This window comes from Camelus dromedarius, chromosome 5 (assembly GCF_036321535.1).
Source record: "Camelus dromedarius isolate mCamDro1 chromosome 5, mCamDro1.pat, whole genome shotgun sequence".
Classification (NCBI taxonomy): Eukaryota; Metazoa; Chordata; class Mammalia; order Artiodactyla; family Camelidae; genus Camelus; species Camelus dromedarius.
Genome location: NC_087440.1, coordinates 64,058,410 through 64,075,392, shown reverse-complemented (window position 1 = coordinate 64,075,392; position 16,983 = coordinate 64,058,410). Strand labels below are relative to the sequence as shown.

Genomic DNA, 16,983 nt, shown 5'->3' with positions numbered 1-16,983 from the left:
GATCATAGGTAAGCCTATTGTTTGGGTTCACTGTAAAGAAATCAGCAAAGTTAAGGAGAATAAAGCCTAGAGAGGTAAGAAATTGAAAATCAGGAAAGGAGAGAGATGAACCTAGATCTGGAGAGATGGATTTAACCTGGGCCCCTGCCTTGTAGCCTTTTCATAAAAACAAGTACATCTGAAGGTCCACTTAACCTACAACCTTACTCAGAAAGGAGAAAAAGTGTAATTCTTTCAAATTGCTGAGAGGTTGGCAAGATGAATTAGAGACCACGGTCTGAAACTAGCCTTGCCCAGGAGTTGGGTGAATATGAATCTGATGGGTTTAACAGAAACAGGGAGTTGTTTTACTGCTGTGGGAGCAGTTATTATTCTGGCTTCTGCCTAGAATAGAAATCACATCTACAAACTCATTTTCAGTCTACATTCAGTCTAAATTCAATGGGACAAGGGATTAAGAATCTACTAATCTTTGGTTTCCTTCAGATGAAGAGTGTTAAGTGTGAGTAAAAGAGTGTGAAAGGAAAAACAGAAGTGATTCAAAAGAGTGTGACAAGGGGGAAAGAAATGCTAATCAAAGGGAAAACTGAAAAACTGTACAATCCTAAGTAAGGAAAAGTGGGAGGATACAGGAGAGGAAAGTGGGAAGAATGAGAAAGTACATGAAAGAAAACAAACAGGGAAAATAATTAATACTTTGTGAAAACTGCATGCCAAATTTGTATATTGTACCGTCCTTGCGATTTAACAAGCTAGAGTGAAATTTTGCTGCAAGTTTGCTCCATCTTTCTTAGCTCCTCATTTCCAGAGCCCCATTTCAAGCTGCCTGCTAAATTTACAAAGGTGGGCCGCAAGGACCACAAACATATGAGCTAATAAAATCCTAACAGCAGAAGGGGCCTTGAGACAGCTAGTCATGCCCTCCTCAGTCCTCCACCCACATGCACACACATTTGTAGTTGAGGAAACCAAGGCTCGGAGAGATGAAATGATACATTCATGGAACAGAGGAAGTGCAGTTAGAACTCAAACCTGGGGCTTTTGATTCTAAGTTCAGTGTTTAATAGCTGATTTCTTCATCTTTTCCTTCTGGAGTTTCTCCAATTCCTTTTCCTAGCTTGTTTCATGGCCTCACTACCTTGTAGTCTTATTGCCTCCCAAAGTCTATAATCCTCAGTTTTTTTCTCTTATCCTTGTAGGTAGCTAGTCATTAAAGCTTGTTGACTGTGTATTCATGTCCTTATTTTCATCTCACTGCTTCTTTCCTGGTCAAGACTTTGGCACCCTTCACCTGAACTATCATAATGACTTTCTGCCTCTAGCTGCTTCCAGCTTCTTTTAGAGACTGCAGTCAGAGTAATGCTAATTTTGGCATTTCCTTGGCTTTCAGTGGCTCCTCCTTACTTGCCAAGCAGGACTATCCGACTCCTTACTATGACCCACAACCCCCCTAATCCGCCTTCCACCTGGCTTTCCAGCTGCATCTCTCAGTACTCCTAATTTGATCATGCCCAGCACTGCCCCACGCCTTTGATTTTGCCCACATTGTTCCTTATATCCAGGATATTCTTGTTTCCCCCTTCCTAGCCTCCCTCATAGGATCTTTCATGTTTTTTTCTCTTGAGCTAAAACTAGGTTCTCCACTTTTCTTTTAAAGTGCATTATAACAATTCAATTTATGTTATTTGTGCTTATGTCTTAAGGCCAGGTACTATGTCCTGTTACTTATTTTTAATCTTTCCCAGAGCCTGTCACAGTGCCTTATATATAATAGCTAGGCACTGAATGCTTGTTCAGTTGAACAAAACTGAGTTTGGGCCAGAAGACAGGTGAAAGAATCAGTCACATATAGGATAAAGATAAAAGTATCAATGTCCTACATTAATTTTAAATTTCCATGGCTTAAATAAGGAATGCTTCAGAATGTACGTAGAATGTGCTAATTATATGCTAATGTACTAAGTATATATTACTGCTAAGGCCGTTGCTAGATTTTCCTTGTCTTTAGAGAATAAGGAAAATATTTGCCTCTATTGGATATTTCTGGAAATTTTACAGATTTGATTTCTTTTGAAATAAAATTTGGGATAGAAATTGGTAGATGAAAAGTCTATATACTACAAAGGAGATTTTGCATTTTTCTTTTAAGTTACCATAGTATTTTCCTATGCTGTTCTCAGGTTCAATACTATAGATTGGAATATATGTAAAACCACATTATAGTGAAGTTCATCTGGTACTTTTGGACACTAAAGCCCAGTAGAAAGGCCCAAAGACAAATCCCACTTATATAATACCTTTCCTATAATCATTTGCTTTTTAAAATTTTTAATTGATTTATGACATTATATAAATTTCATGTGTATTTTACTTCTGTATATCCTACAATGTGCTCCACCCCATCAAAAATTTATTTTCCATCTGTCATCATGTATTTGATTCCCTTTACCCATTTTGCCCTCCCTTGCAATTATTTGTGTGTGTGTGTGTTTTGTTTTTTTTGTTTTTTTTTTTGTTTTGTTTTGTTTTGTAGGACTGATGCAAATGTGACTAAAAATGCCTAGAAGTCTTTTTGGTATTTTTTCCTCTCAATTTAAGTTCAGTGAAATGTGCTTTTGTGTTCCTTGCATGGTGTTCTTTTATGTGCATGACTGGAGCTGAGGACTGTTCCACCCACCAGAGGTTAGACAGTAACTTAGAATTGCTGTTAGCAGCAAGCAAGGGGAGAGATCTCCGCAGGTGCCTATTTGACAACCCCCACTTCAAACACTTGTTACAAGTTAACGATCCTGAGACAGGGAATATGTAAAGGAAAAACTGCTGGAAAAAACATTAAATGGTATCACCTGACAGCAAAGCAGAGGCCAAAAACATAAACAGGAAGAAAAAGGGGCTAGGTGATTCTAGATTTACCAAGAACTTGAGTTGTGGACCACTTCCCTTCCAAATCAGCAGAGTTAAGAGGCCCTGTCATGTTCAAGTTCTGCCTGCAGAGCTGGCTTGGGAGTGGTTCACGCCCAGGGAATTAGATTCAGGGAACCAGGGAACCGGACTCTATCAGCAAAGCAAGGTGATGCCTACCACTTGAAAGACAGCATGAGGAGAGGCTTTGAGGAAGTTTCTGCAGGGGAGGGCTCTCGGAACGGAGCAAAGGCAGGAAAGGGAATGTATCACAGCACTCTAGCTGGATTGCTTTGAATCTAGCTGGATTCCTAGAACAGAGTATTTGAGAGTCCCAGAGGTGACTGCTGGATACCAGGGCTCACAAAGAAATGTAGTGGAATTTGTTCCATACCTGAAATGTCAGAATCAGTTCTCCTGCTCCTGTAAAAATAAACAACACATTTCAAAGTTTTGCCAGTATAACCACAAATATTTAGAAAAGAATTACTAGGTATGAGATAACTGGTCATTCTCTAAATACTTTGTAGGAAGTAATAAAACATAATTAGCAAGCCTAGATTAGTATTCATTATAATACATTTTAGAATAAAATTACCTAAATATTTATAACATGCAAGATATCTAATATGTAAGAGCCATAAAACTGAGTTATATGTAATTACATAGAATCTATTTTTATTGTAACTGTCACTTCTCACTGGGTGAGGCTGTGGGCATCCCTGTCCTGCTGCCTTTCCTGCCCCTGAAAACTCAGTCGAGGTTGAGACTGAAAGACGCTAACTGCTGCTGCTCAGGGGCTTGCATAAACACAGGCAGCTGTGTTGGGGATACAGGCTCGCACAGAGGTGTAGGGTACATTCTGGAAATGGATGGGTGCCTCGGGTGAGAAGCCACCCACCTCCGCTATCTCTGTGGTCCTGATGCAACAGAGCCGTGGAATCTTGCAGGTGAATAACATACCCAAATATCTGCCCAGGTGACTACATTTCTTATGGTTTAGTGGATAAAATAGGAGACAGGCTATCAATTTTTCAGACTATTTCACTGTCAGAAATGCCTTTGGATAAAGAAGTTTGTTTTCTGTATTCCTGGTTTTAAAAATTAATAATAATTAAAATGCTTATTTTCTTAACCTCATTGGCATGCTAAAATATAAATTTACGTTACTTAATTTTCACTAAATCTTTAATCTTGGCTACATTTTCAATAACTATTTTGGAAGTATCGCTGTTTGAGTAAAAGCGTTTGGGAAGAATAATTACCCTTAGGTAATATCTTCCCAGATAAGGACATAATTCTGATCCATTTTAAGGGGTCTGGTAAATCTATACAGTTTTAGGTTTACAATGGATCTTTCCAAAGTAAATGTTAAATTAGTAATTTTCTGAGGTGTTTGCAGATAAGTACTCACGTAGCCTTTACGAGATATGTCTGGTGATTTAGATAAGGTTGAGCTTAATAATAAAAGTTTTCAAGAAACTGAGAAATATCAAGTAAGTGTATTTTTAAAAGTAGGTGCAAATTAAAATAAAGCCTGTCATGATCCTCTTTAAAGTAAAGGGAAGAATCACAGTAGCACTATTGTTAAGGTACAAGAAGGAATATAAATGCTTTATAAAATAAATCCTTCACTTCTAGAGGACCTAATGACATTATAGAGGTCTCCATGGTCTTCCACTCATCTAGATTTAAATTGCTCAATCTACATTTTAAATACCAATGAATCTAAGGGCAAAATATTCAACAAGGTTATTGTTTAATTTTTTTTCATTTTTCCAAAATATGCAATTAGGAAGTGTCACTGAAATCTGTAGTCTTGGAGAAGAAAAATACATACCAGAATTTATTTATCACTCTCACAGTGTCCTGACTTAATCCTACAAATGTCCCAGGAATATCACTGAATTCCATTCTTTTCTTACATATTATTACATCTTTCATTATAATGAACATTCTCAAATTAGGCTGTAGCTAGTAATTATGTTCCTGATGTAAATAGGCAATAAAAAATAATCTCTGCTTGGACTTAAGGGGATTACTTAGAACCAAAATTTATTTTTTACATTGTTTTTTTTTTTTTAAATCTGTATCTTTCCTTCTCCCCAGTAGAGTCAGCAGATAAATGACACAGGAAGCTGAGAGACTAAAGGGCAGGACCTTGAAAAGTTTGGGATTTGCTAACCTTCAAGATCATTTTTATCTGTGAAATTCTGATGTCTTCTATTTATATGGGCATTCCTCTTCTCATCATTTCTAATAGCAATCATAATAATTAGACTAACAAAACATTGCATCTGCAGATCATTTTTCATCCTAAAAATTTAAGTTATCCTTACAATTTTTAAAAGCTGTTAGCTAATTTAACGCTCAGAGGGTTTTTAGGGTAGTGAGACTCTTCTGTATGTAATGGTGGATACTTGTCAGTATGCATGTGTCAAAACCCCCAGAATTGCACAACACAGTGAAACTTAAACTAGGGACTATAGTTAATAATAATGTATCAATATTGTTTAATTGCAACAAATGTACCACACTAATGCAAAGTGTTAATAATAGGGGAAATTGGAGGTTGGGGGACAGTGAGGAGGTGGCAGTGGGGTGGTTGTATGGGGCTCTGAATACTATCTGCTCAAGTATTCTGTAAATCTAAAACTGTACTTAATACAGTAAAGTTTATTAATTATTTTTAAAATTTTTTTTTAAAGGCATAAAAGCTAATCCAATGCTTCAGGGCATCTACTATGTGCAAAAGGGCAGGGAAAGAAGTTGACATGATTTAAACAATTAACCTTGTTAGATTTTGAATTGTGTGCTTCTAAAGCCTTAGACTAGGGCAGGACATAGAACCTGAGACATAATGAATGAAATAAAGCAGAAGGAAGATGTCAGAATGACCATTCATGATTAATTATTATTTAGTAAAAATTGCTAGATTGGAGGGATTCATTTTTATCTCATCTAGTTTTTTAGAATTCTTATGCTTTTCTATGAAAGTCATACTCATGCATAATGAGAGGAACATTTTCTGCTGAGTGGCACCTGCTTCTATACCTTCACCTGTTACATTCCTGTCTTTCACTACTTCTGACTGATGGTTGCTTTTTAAAATCACTCTTCCTTCTTTCTCCTCTAACACATAAGATTTCCAGTAGTCCTCCTGGTCATTGTTTAGTAACACTGAAAGAACTCAGTGTTTACCATCAAGAAATAATATCTCAGTTTTCTGGGGGAAATTTCCCTATTTCAGCTACTTCTCCTCCCTCAATCTGAAGCAGGGAAATTTCTTGAACATTAACACATTAAAAAAATTTTTTTTCTTTTTTGAATCCAAGTTTCAGAGATCCTGGTCATATAGGAAAAATTCCTGAAGAAGGCTCCCTTGAAGTTTGAGCTGACAGTTCTTCCTATGGCTATAAAGGGGAATCTTTATTTTGGCTCTGGGGCCCCAGGAGAAACCCTCATGAGAGAGGAATCCGTGCTCAGCCCTACTTTGTACCTAAGACTGGCTTCTCATAAGGCAACAGCTCTCAACCCTGATTGTAGATTAGAACCACTTGGAGGTTAATTACAACACAAAATACTGAGCCCATCCCAGCATTTATGATTCAGCAGGGAGGAGTGGGCTTGAGAATTTACATCATTAAGCTCCCAGGTGATGCTGCCAACCAGCCACACATTAAGAACCACTAGATATTACACGATGCTTTGCTGGAGCAGACAACCAGAAGTATCGAAATCATAGTCAAGATCCACCAACACCCTGAATGTATTGGCACTTGGATCTAGAGGCTCTAGAATTGCAAGAAATGTGGCTGCTCAGGAGCTAAAAGCAAACAGTATTCTGACTTCCAAGTTTGTGAATTCCCTAAGGATCACCCCATATTCCTTTGCTTCCCTTGACCCCCGCTTAGCTAGGAAAGAAGATTAAAAAGAAAGCCAGTTTTGAGTCCTTAACCCTCAGTCAATTAAGATGGTTTTGTTTTGGTTTGGTTTTTTTGTTTGGCAGAACAGCCAAATTTGTTTTATCTACACTATTGGAAATAAATTAATAATGACAATAATGATTATTTACTGAACACCTAATATGTCCCATTTATAATTCTTATGTAGTCAGTCAGCTTGGAACTCTGTTCCCTCAGAGCTCCACCCTTCCTGCAGATCTCTGCCCTTCCTCAGAGAAGCAGACTCTGACCACATGTATAAAATACCCCTCCCCCCTCCTCAAATCATTGTTACTTTATTTTTGTTTTCTCACAGCACATTCCAGCTGGCATAATACGCTTTATTTGCTCATTATCTATACTCTCCACTAGAATGAAACACTCCATGACTTATTTTCACTGCTCTATGCCCCATCCCTAGCACATAGAAGGTGCTTAGTAAATGCTATTGAATAAATGGATCAAACTTTGACATTGAAAATTTCTTCTGATGCTTTAGTGGACAAGAAATCATCTTTCCCCTGCAACTGAGGCAATGCTACCATTCCCTCTTCTTTTAGTTTTAGTTTGAAAATATTCTTTTCCCACCTGAAAATTTTTTGTGATACAGTGTTAATCTTTGATTAACATTTTCTAGAATTTTGCTTTTTTCATGCTTCTTTTGAACTCTTATCAGTTTGAATCTATTTTTCTATATTTCTGTATTCTGAACTCTGCATGAGTGTTTCTGATGGCCATGTAATTTAACACGGATTAAGATTTATATAGGACCAAGTCCGTCCAGACATTTTTCTGTCCCCAGTAATTTCCTTGAGATTGTTACTCCTATCTTCTCCATATTTTATACTTTTACAATTTCTATGAGATATCCTGCGATAATTGGTATTGTATTAAACCTATAGATCAATTTAGGAGACTTCGTCATCTTTGCTGTCTTAAATCTATCAGCCCGAAAGAGAGCCTATTTTTCATTATTCAAGTTCTTTTGTTTCTTCCAGAAATGTTTTATAATTTCATGTATGTAGATCTCATCACTCGGACTAAATATTTTATTTTTATTGTTACTTTTGAAAAATATCTTTTATTTTTTCAATGCATTTCATGAAAAAATTATTTTTTTGTGAGTTTATCCTATAATCTGTGACTTTCCTAAACTTGTTTACAGACTAATATTTTTGATGATCCTCAAATTTTCTAAATATGAATTTCTATTTACAAATCCCTTTAAAATCTCATATTTATTCTTCATATTTCTTTGTCCTATTGCGGTTGCTAGAACTTCTGAAATTCTGTTACATAGAAATGTTAGTGGGGACATCCTTAATTTGTTCTAAGTTTTAAGTGGAACAGTTCTAGAAATTCTTCATTAAAAATAACGTTGGCTCTTGTTTGGGGTAAATATTCTTTATTGAGCTAAAGGAAAACTCTTCTATATTATGTGGATCTTTATACAAACGTCAAAATCTCTTAAATGTATTTGAAGTATGATATTGTACTTTACCATAGTTAGTGATTTATGTCAACAGTTTCCTCAATTTTATATGAAGCTGGCTACATTTTGTTTGCTAAGATTTTATGAAGTTAGCATTTATTGCCACAAGTAGAATTAATCTAGAATTTTCTTTCTTGTGTTGTCTTTGTCAGCTTTATAATCCAAATTATTTGCTTCATTAAAATTAAGAAAACAAAACATAATTTTTCTATATTTAAAAGAAAACACTATAAACATCTAAGAGACCATTCTTGTAGTATCTGAAAAACTGTCCAGTAAGTCACAACTGTGTCCTTTTTTTTAAGGGAGCTCTTTGATAAGTTTTCTGTTTTCAAGTTCTGATTCTGCCAGTTCTGCCTCTGCATTTTTGTTAAAGTCACTTATTTAATTTAGGATTTCCAAGTTATTAAAGCAAAGTTCTATGTAATCTTTCTCAGTAATACTTCACTATTCTTCCTACTAGTTGATGTAACATCTTTTAAGTTTTCAATTTTATCCTTAAAAAAAAAGGTGTACAATGGTTTGCCTGTTTTTTCATTTTTGAAGAGTCAACCAAACATTGTTTAGCACTTCCAATTGTTTAAAATTTTTCTAGTTTATTTCTTTTCGTAGGTTTATTTCCCTGTTTTCCCCTGTTCCTTTTTTATATTTAAAAATAACTTAGAGATAATTCCTTACATTCCTTGTTTTCATTCTTGTTCATACAGCATTTACAGAATACAACAATTTTTCTGCTTTCTTGTTAGCTGTCACTCTGGAATGATCAGATTAACTTTTATCTTTATAATACCACGGTGCTCTCTCACGTTCATCTTGCAATTGAGTATTAAAATCATAAAAAATAGTTTTTCAGATTAAGTTATTCATTGAAAGTGTAGAAAAGTGTAAGGGATATATAGAGAAGAAAATCCAGAGAAGGGTAAAGATAAAAGTACCCACAATCACTCTAGAGATCAATGCCCTTAACTCCAAAATGTGGACACTGTGGTTCTATTCTGTTTCCTTTAGCACATGCCATCGACACCTGGCAGATAGCCCAGAATGCCAACTGAATGGTGTGAGAAGTTGGCATGAAAATAAAAATTAGACAAGGTTGAACTACATGTGGACAATTGAGTTGACTATATCGTCATTTAATTACATTGTATGTCTGAGAATCTTTAGCAACAAATCCCTGAGTTGCAGGGATTTAAGTCATGTACTTATTGATATACGTTACATCTTAGCATCACTTATCAAATCCTGGCCTCACATACCTGGATTCTTCAGCCTTGAGAGCCGTGTTTTTAGAGTCTGTTGTCCTTATTTCAGAGAGTTTATCACTCAGCTCTTTGGGTTTATTTGTCTCACTTTCTTCTGGAGTCAAGGTAGCTTGAAAAGATCTATCACCTTCTAAAGTCAGCGTTAGGTTTGAGATGGTAACATGTTTTGAGTATTCTCTAAACTCACTCTTACTTCTTGTATCTCGTAGACACCCAGGCTTCAGAAGGTTTTCCATTTTTTCCTTTGAAAATAACAAGCAGCAGCAAATCAGATAACAGAAGCGCATCCTACAGAACCAGGTTATTTCTGAAGCAGTAATCATTCATTCATATTTACTGGCAGCCCTGGAGTGCTCAGGCGCAATGAGCAGGGGATGGGGCTGGGTGTTGCGAGGCCCCTGAGAAGAGGCCAGGGGGGCTTTGGAGGCTGGCCTGACCCAGCATGTTCAACAGCTCGCATGGTCAGATACACCCATGTCACCTCACATCAGAAAATGAGCACTTGATTACAGCACTGCCTCTTCCTGCGCTGGCAGGGAAAGGAAGGTTTTCTAGACATGCCTGGCTGCCTACTCCCCAATCTGAGGTTGCTCTTAAGAGCATCTAACAGGTGACAGGAATTGGAGGTTCACAATAATACTGAAGACTTTATTTTCCAAAAGACTCAGAACCTATACCTGAAAACATCCTAAAATCTCTCCTGTTCTCCTAATATCCTGGTTTCTGTCAATGCATCACCTCTCCCGGCTGCTCCCTGCCTTCCTCTAACTCTTGGGCCTCAGAGCAACAGGTCAGCTGGTCTTAAAGACTGCCTCTCCAGTGTCTCCTGTCACCCTCATGTCTGCACCGACTTCCTCCCTTTGCCCCTACCTAGTCCATCACCTCTGCTACCTTTCCTTGAAAATAATGCAACAATCTTCTTTAAAGATAAAACTTTTTTTCTGACAATGAAAGTAATATATATTTATCATAGAATATTTAGAAAATCGTAAATGGCGTAAAGTGAAAGGGAGAGAATTATTGCTTGCTTGATGCCACGGACCAGAAATAACTACTATGGCACATTTCATTCTGGTCTTCTTTGTCCACTTATTTCTTTTGAATGTGGCTGCTTTGTGATCACACTGCAGTTCTGCATCTCACATTTTTCACTTAACGACTTTATAATAATTTTCCTCATGTCATTAAAACTTGTGTAAAGCTCCTTGAATTTTTTCCTAATTAAAAATTATTTTTATTGTAGGAAACTCAGAAATATGTAAAGAAATATGAATGGCTCATAAGCCTACAATCTAGAAATAAAATACTGTTAACAATGACTTTTTCCTTTCCTATTGTCTGTCTGTATAAGTGCATTTGTAAGTAATAAGGACCAAATTCTTCATTTTTCACTCAGCTTGATATCATAAACATTTTTTCCAAGGGAAGTTCTTCAACAGCTTTAATAGCTACAGACTGGTCATTTGTTGAACAAATTTTTACAGAGTGCCTACGATCTTGCCAGTCAGTACAGTCGCTTCTGACCGAGATAAACATGAACCTGCCCTTCTGATCTGAATTCATTTAGCCATTCTCCTGTGGTGGATGCTTAGCTGACTTCACATTTTCATTATTTCATTTTTATAAACATAGCATAGATGTGGCATGATTAACATCCTTGCAACTAAAGCCTCATTCCGACGGATGATTAATTCCTTAAGAAAGATTCCAAAAAGTGGAATCACTGAGTCAAAGGGTGTCAGCATTTCTAGGTTCTTGACTCACAATAATTCCCAGAAAGTTTGTTCCAATTCTCACTCTCCCGTGGATTTATAAGAATTCCAAGGTGACCACACTGTCACTAATACTGTTTTTACTCTTTCAATGGACAGTTTTATAGGTGAAATTTTTTCTAACTTTGCATTGCTATGATTACTAGTGAGGTTAAACTTTTCCACTAAGTTTATCAGTTAGTGGTTTCTTCTTCTATGAAATGGTCATCTTTGCCTTCTGCCATTTTTCTGTCGTGGGCCCCATGGAGTTTTCTCTGCAGCAGTCTACACACTGATCTACCTCACTCTGTCCTGCCATCAGATTAATCTTTTAAAAACACAGCTCCTTCACTCCCTTACACAGAGAGCTTTTGTGGCTAAGGTTTGCCCAAAGACTGAGTCTACACTTCTTATTTTGGCATTCAAGGTTTGCAAGCAGCTTTCCAATCCTATATGCTAATATTTTCCACACATACTACGCTCCAGCCAAACTGAACTATTCTTGGATGTGGTTCTGGGTTTTTCCACTTTCTGGCCCTTTCTAAAGCTGCTCACTTCTTTTGGTATTTCATTTTCCTATCTCCACCCTCACTTGTACTTATTGAAATTTCACCCTGTCCTTCAGTGTACTTAATATTTTTCTATACATTTAAACCTTAAAATAGACCTTATGTGATATCAGTATCCTCGTTTAAAAGATGAGGAAACTGAGGCTCCTGTAGGTTCAGTGACTTGGCCAAACTAATATGCAGCAGGGCAAGATTCCAACCCAGGGCTTCTGACTCTGATCCCAAAGTTCTTCCCATCCCACCATAGCTTTCTGATACGGGTTAAGTCTGATGGCCAGGATGGTCAGTGCCTATTTCAGGAGACATCTTACAACTCCTTGACACTAGGATTCAGGGAGCAGATCTCATTATTAAAATTAGGTTACTCAGAGTGAGTGCCATAGCATTGCAGTCATGGATGTCAGGTAGCTAGCCAAGAAGAGGGATCTGGCTACCACACGTGTTCTTGATTATTAGAGAATGGAAGTCCCCCATGCCACACACCTTTTCCTCCCGCTTGGCCCTGAGTATGTCATCATTTTCAAACACCACCGTGACCCCTGAGCCCACTGTGACATCACAGAGGTCTGTGACTTCTGTGACTTCGGTTACAATTCTTATATCTGGGGCCTCTGTGACTTCATTTTCTGGAATATCTGTGACGTCAGTGACATCGGTGATGTCTGTGAATTCTGAGAAGTCGATGCTTTCCGCAGCACATCCGGGGTCTGAGCCTGGGTGCAGGTGCTGGGTCTGCAGGGCTGTGAAGGCCGCAATGCCCACGATGTCCACTGAGCCTGCGACGTCCGTGCTGTTTGTGATTTCCGACAGGCTGGAGACTTCTGACACTTTGGAAACTTTGGCTTTCTCCTCATTCAGGAGGGAGATGAGTTCCACCCACTGACAAAATAAGGTGTCTTGTTTGCAGGCAGGGGCGCAGAGCTGCAGGTAGTAGGCTCGGCCACTCACCAGCTTTACTTTGATGCGCATGTTCTCAGCATCGTGCACAGAAAGAGTCACAAACTGCAGCGGGAGAAACCTGCAGGCAAATGCAAAGGTCATCTGGAGGCCTGGTTGGAAACTACCACCAGGCCTTTCCTTTTAAAGCAGTTTTAGGAGTGTGACTCAGGCAACAGGTGTGTCTTCCAGACAGGCCTAGGGAGGGGCAGGCACGGGATGGGGCAGTGCCTTCTTGTGGCCACCATGGTCTGGTCCTTAGCTTTTGAGGCTCAAAACTTTGATTTTTAGCACGTGTAATCAGGCTCCTGAAGGCCATCTCACCCGAATCACACTCCTAAGACACCGAGGAACTAAAATAACAGAGTATCAACTATTTACTTTTATTTCGGAGAAGTCATCCCATTTAGTTAATCTTGCAAAGTTGAGACAGAGAAGTTAGTGATTTACTCTGGGTCATTCAACAAGTTGGTGGCTTGAGATAAGAGCTGAGCTAATTCTGATGGAGGTTGGGGTGGTGGGGTAAGGGGGCATGTTCTAGAGGCATTTTATTACCAACCTTCAGTTCTTGTTACGTAGGTTTACTTTTTGAAAAGTGAACAGCCTGTTTGCCCATCTGGTTGTTATCAACTACGCTCTCAGACTCTGAGGCTGTGACTCTCATCAGCAGCAGGGAGTGCAAGGGAGATGCTCCCGTGGAGCACTTGCCCTCTGTGTTTCTATTCTCAGCTCCTCAGGGGCAAAGCATATTTTCTGAGAGGTCTTTGGCCTCTCCCCTGTGTAACTCACCTGGTGAGCACCAGTTTCTCTGGATTAGGAGATGTCAGGAGACTTTTAAACAGGGGTTCTGAATCTTTCTGGGCAGCGGGTGTCAGATGTGCCAGCAGCATCACGTTGGGGGTCTTGTGGGTGGGACTGGAAGAGCAGATGCCTACGGCCACCCAGTTGGCTCGGTTATGAAGGTAAATGGATTCACCTCTCCTGTTGACCTAGGGCAGAGAACAGGAAACAGGAGTTTTCTGATAAAGTGCATGGCCCTGACAACCTTGCTTACCCGAGCAGTGCGGGAAATAAAGAAGAAGGGAACTGTGAGGCATTTGTTTACGAGAAATCTTGGAGGTACCAGTGAACAGACACAGTCCCTGACTGGTGGGGTCCTCCAGGGAAGGCAGACATTAAATAAGCATGTTGCTAAATGTTATTGTAAGAAGTGTTACCGAGTACAAGCGGAGGGTGCTGTGATAAAAGACACATTACAGAAAATTCGAGTTAGAAGGGGGTGTAGGCAATGGTGTGCCGGTAAATGTGTTACTTCTGTCTCTTGGAAGATATGTGTAAGTTTATTATAAATTTCGCTAATATATAAGATGAGAAGCACACAATTTACAGACAACAATACACTCAATTTTAAGTCCATATAGCCAATTGGGTCTCAGAGAAGTCTTCATGGACCTTTGCCAAACTCCTGTATCCATAATCTCAAGATAACAGTAAAATGTAGTAAAATAATAGGAGTGATGAGTTTTGAGTATTTGTTGCCTTTGTTTTACATATAATTTATTTGCAAGCTTATACATATTAATTCTTAATCACGGCTGTGTTTAACAACTGGCTCGCAAACTTCTTGAACACTTACCAACTGGCTAGCTCTAGCAAACCCTGGGTATAGGGTCAGAAAAGTCTCCCCTCTCTCTAGCTGAGACCCAAACAATGTGGGACATAAATCGGCTGGGTGGACAGGAGAGATTTCCAGTCAAAGAACACTATGTGCAAACCCCCAAAGTCCAAGAATTTTGGCCAGGAGAATTTTGGTTAGCTTGAAGAGGAGGAGGGGCTGGAAAGTGAGTAGACAGGGATGTGAAGGAAGCCAGAAAGGAGCAACACTTGGTTTCTCAGCTGTACATTAACTGCTTCAAAAAAATAGGTCATACTTAAAAGCAAATGTATTTAGAAAGAGGTTGTAGCCCACACTGTTGATTACCTACCCAAAGTCATGCCCCTCTTCCTGATGAACAGAATTCTGGTTTTGTGCAGTATCCACCCCTCAGGGATGGTGCCCCAGGTGAGGGGCTAAATTCTGATCCACCTAAACTGGTCGTGGCGGTCTCATCCCCTGGCCAGCGATTGCTTCCCGCAGGGGCAAGTGGCACAGGCCTGGCCAAGGGGACACTAGTGGGGGCCTCCTGGGCGCTCTCAGCCCTCACAAAGTGTCGCAAGGATGAAACACATCCCTTACGTTGCTGGCAGCTATCCTGTCTGTTTGCATGTGATGTCCTGAAGGAAGCTAATTTCAGGATGACAGAGCAAAAAGAGAGACCTGGGTTCCCTGATGACTCCCCGTGAGTGAGCTGATGTCCTGTGGCTCTTTCGCTCTGCTTGAAATAATTGTTGTTCTTTTTTGCTTACACTTGAGCCAGGAACCTTGGTAACCTGCTGCCAAAGAAGTACACGAGGTTGTGTGTGTTGAAGGGAATAACTTACCCAGTTATGACATGGGGCCATGTCTGGTTTATAGAACGCTGACTGCCTCCCCCAGTGTTCGCTAGAGCTTGCAAATGGTTATTTGAAAAAGGTGCAGAAGAAGTGTGGAAAATAAAATTAAAAGATTATCTGTAGGAAAGGAGCACACAGAAGGTAAAGTGAAGTACATCAAATCATGACTTACCACATGCCTTCTGGGGCCTGATGGAAATGTTAGTGTTCTTTGAGGTGTCACCCCCTTCCTATGGTGTTCTGGAGGTGGGAGTTCTCCCTAGTACACAGGTGTCAGTGCAGAGGACGAGTGTGTGGGAGATACAGTGTCCTTTGTTGTTCCTGTCACCCCTTTGTAGAGTCAGCTGAGGAGCTGCTTGAATGGGTGTGTTTCGTGTTAGACCTGGTTATGACGTTTCCATGACGTTTAAGGGTATGGACCACACCACCTAACTCATTTCCCCATTTCTTTGTCTGAATATTTTCATGTTGATTGTTTAGAGGAAAGTTAGAACTGCTCCCAAATGCACTGAAGTGTAGTTTCATTCATAATCTAGGTACGTTTTTAGGAGAAGGAAACTTCTCCCTGACACAGTTTGACAATTTTATTTTACCTTCAGAACTAAGAAACAAAATGTATTTTAATCTCTAGTTATGCCATAGATGTTAGTCTTTAAAATGTCTCCTAAGACTAAGAAAGGGGTTATATGAATGCCTTCCTGTGGCAAGATATTCTAAAAATGATGATCATCTCTTTGTATAATTTTGGGGGGATTATGACAGAATGACAATTACAGTAGAGATGGGACAGAATTCCTAGGTAAGAGTTTGTTGGGAAAATTTTAAATGAATTTTCCTTTAAGATTGTAATTATTTCAGGCTGTTTGGAGTTCCAAAACTGCTCCCTTTAACTGTATCACATACTCCCTTGCCACATTAAGTCAGTTCTTCCAACCTTTTCCATTGTCTTTGAAAAAATTAATTACTGATGTTATTGGAACTTAACTCAGGGCTCAACTCTTACTTACTTGGATAAAATTGCTCTCTAACAGGGGCGGTGATACAAAAGGGGCATACTCTCCTCCATCCAGCGTATTTTGAAGCTCTCCAGCATCCTGGGAGTCTGGGACGCGGAGGTCCTGCTCGTCCCTCCTCACAGTAGACTTTCTGTTATTCTTCTTCATCGCGCTTACGTATAAACCGCAGGACCGCAGGAAGTTGAGCAAACAGAAATACAATGAACAGAAACAGCAAATTTAATATAATAATTAAGTTGCCTCCCTTGGTCATTAATTCAACACGTTTAATCAACATCTATGATGTGCCGGGCACTGCACTGGGCACGGGAGACCCATCTGAACAAGACTGGTAAGATGCCTGGCTTCATGCTGGATATACTCTCTGGGGAAACAGCAAGCAAGTTTAAAAAAAAAAAGAGAGATGTTGGATGATAAGGGCTACGAAGACTGTGTATCAGATCCATGTGATTACAATTGCCTTTGGTGCAGGGCTGGCCTCTAACCACATGTGCCCCCCTTCCCCCAAACCATTATCTTCCATCTTCCTAATTAATCATACACTATCCTTCCTATCATGCAGGTTTCTCAAGTCCTTTTTTGTAAGTAGGGTATCAAAACCATATAACCTGAGACCATC

General features: G+C 39.2%; 1 protein-coding gene across 1 annotated transcript; it reads right to left on the bottom strand.

The window, feature by feature from the left end:
* Nucleotides 1-539: 539 nt before the first annotated feature.
* On the bottom strand, nucleotides 540-16,511 carry GARIN2 (golgi associated RAB2 interactor family member 2). Its single transcript, XM_031452766.2, has 6 exons — nucleotides 16,356-16,511; nucleotides 13,645-13,844; nucleotides 12,403-12,937; nucleotides 9,594-9,841; nucleotides 3,296-3,324; nucleotides 540-604 (listed from the first exon to the last, which is right to left on the bottom strand). Exons 1-6 carry the CDS (start codon nucleotides 16,509-16,511, stop codon nucleotides 540-542), a joined length of 1,233 nt encoding a protein of 410 aa, XP_031308626.2.
* Between the last annotated feature and the right edge of the window lie 472 nt (nucleotides 16,512-16,983).

Excerpts from the sequence above, each read along its gene's own strand:
- GARIN2 (XM_031452766.2), bottom strand. The coding sequence starts at position 16,511 with ATGAAGAAGAATAACAGAAAGTCTACTGTGAGGAGGGACGAGCAGGAC. Across the intron at positions 9,842-12,402 it reads GGGCCAAGCGGGAGGAAAAG|GAAAAAATGGAAAACCTTCT; the intron begins GTGTGTGGCATG and ends TTATTTTCAAAG. Across the intron at positions 3,325-9,593 it reads CTCAAGGCTGAAGAATCCAG|GAGCAGGAGAACTGATTCTG; the intron begins GTATGTGAGGCC and ends TTATTTTTACAG.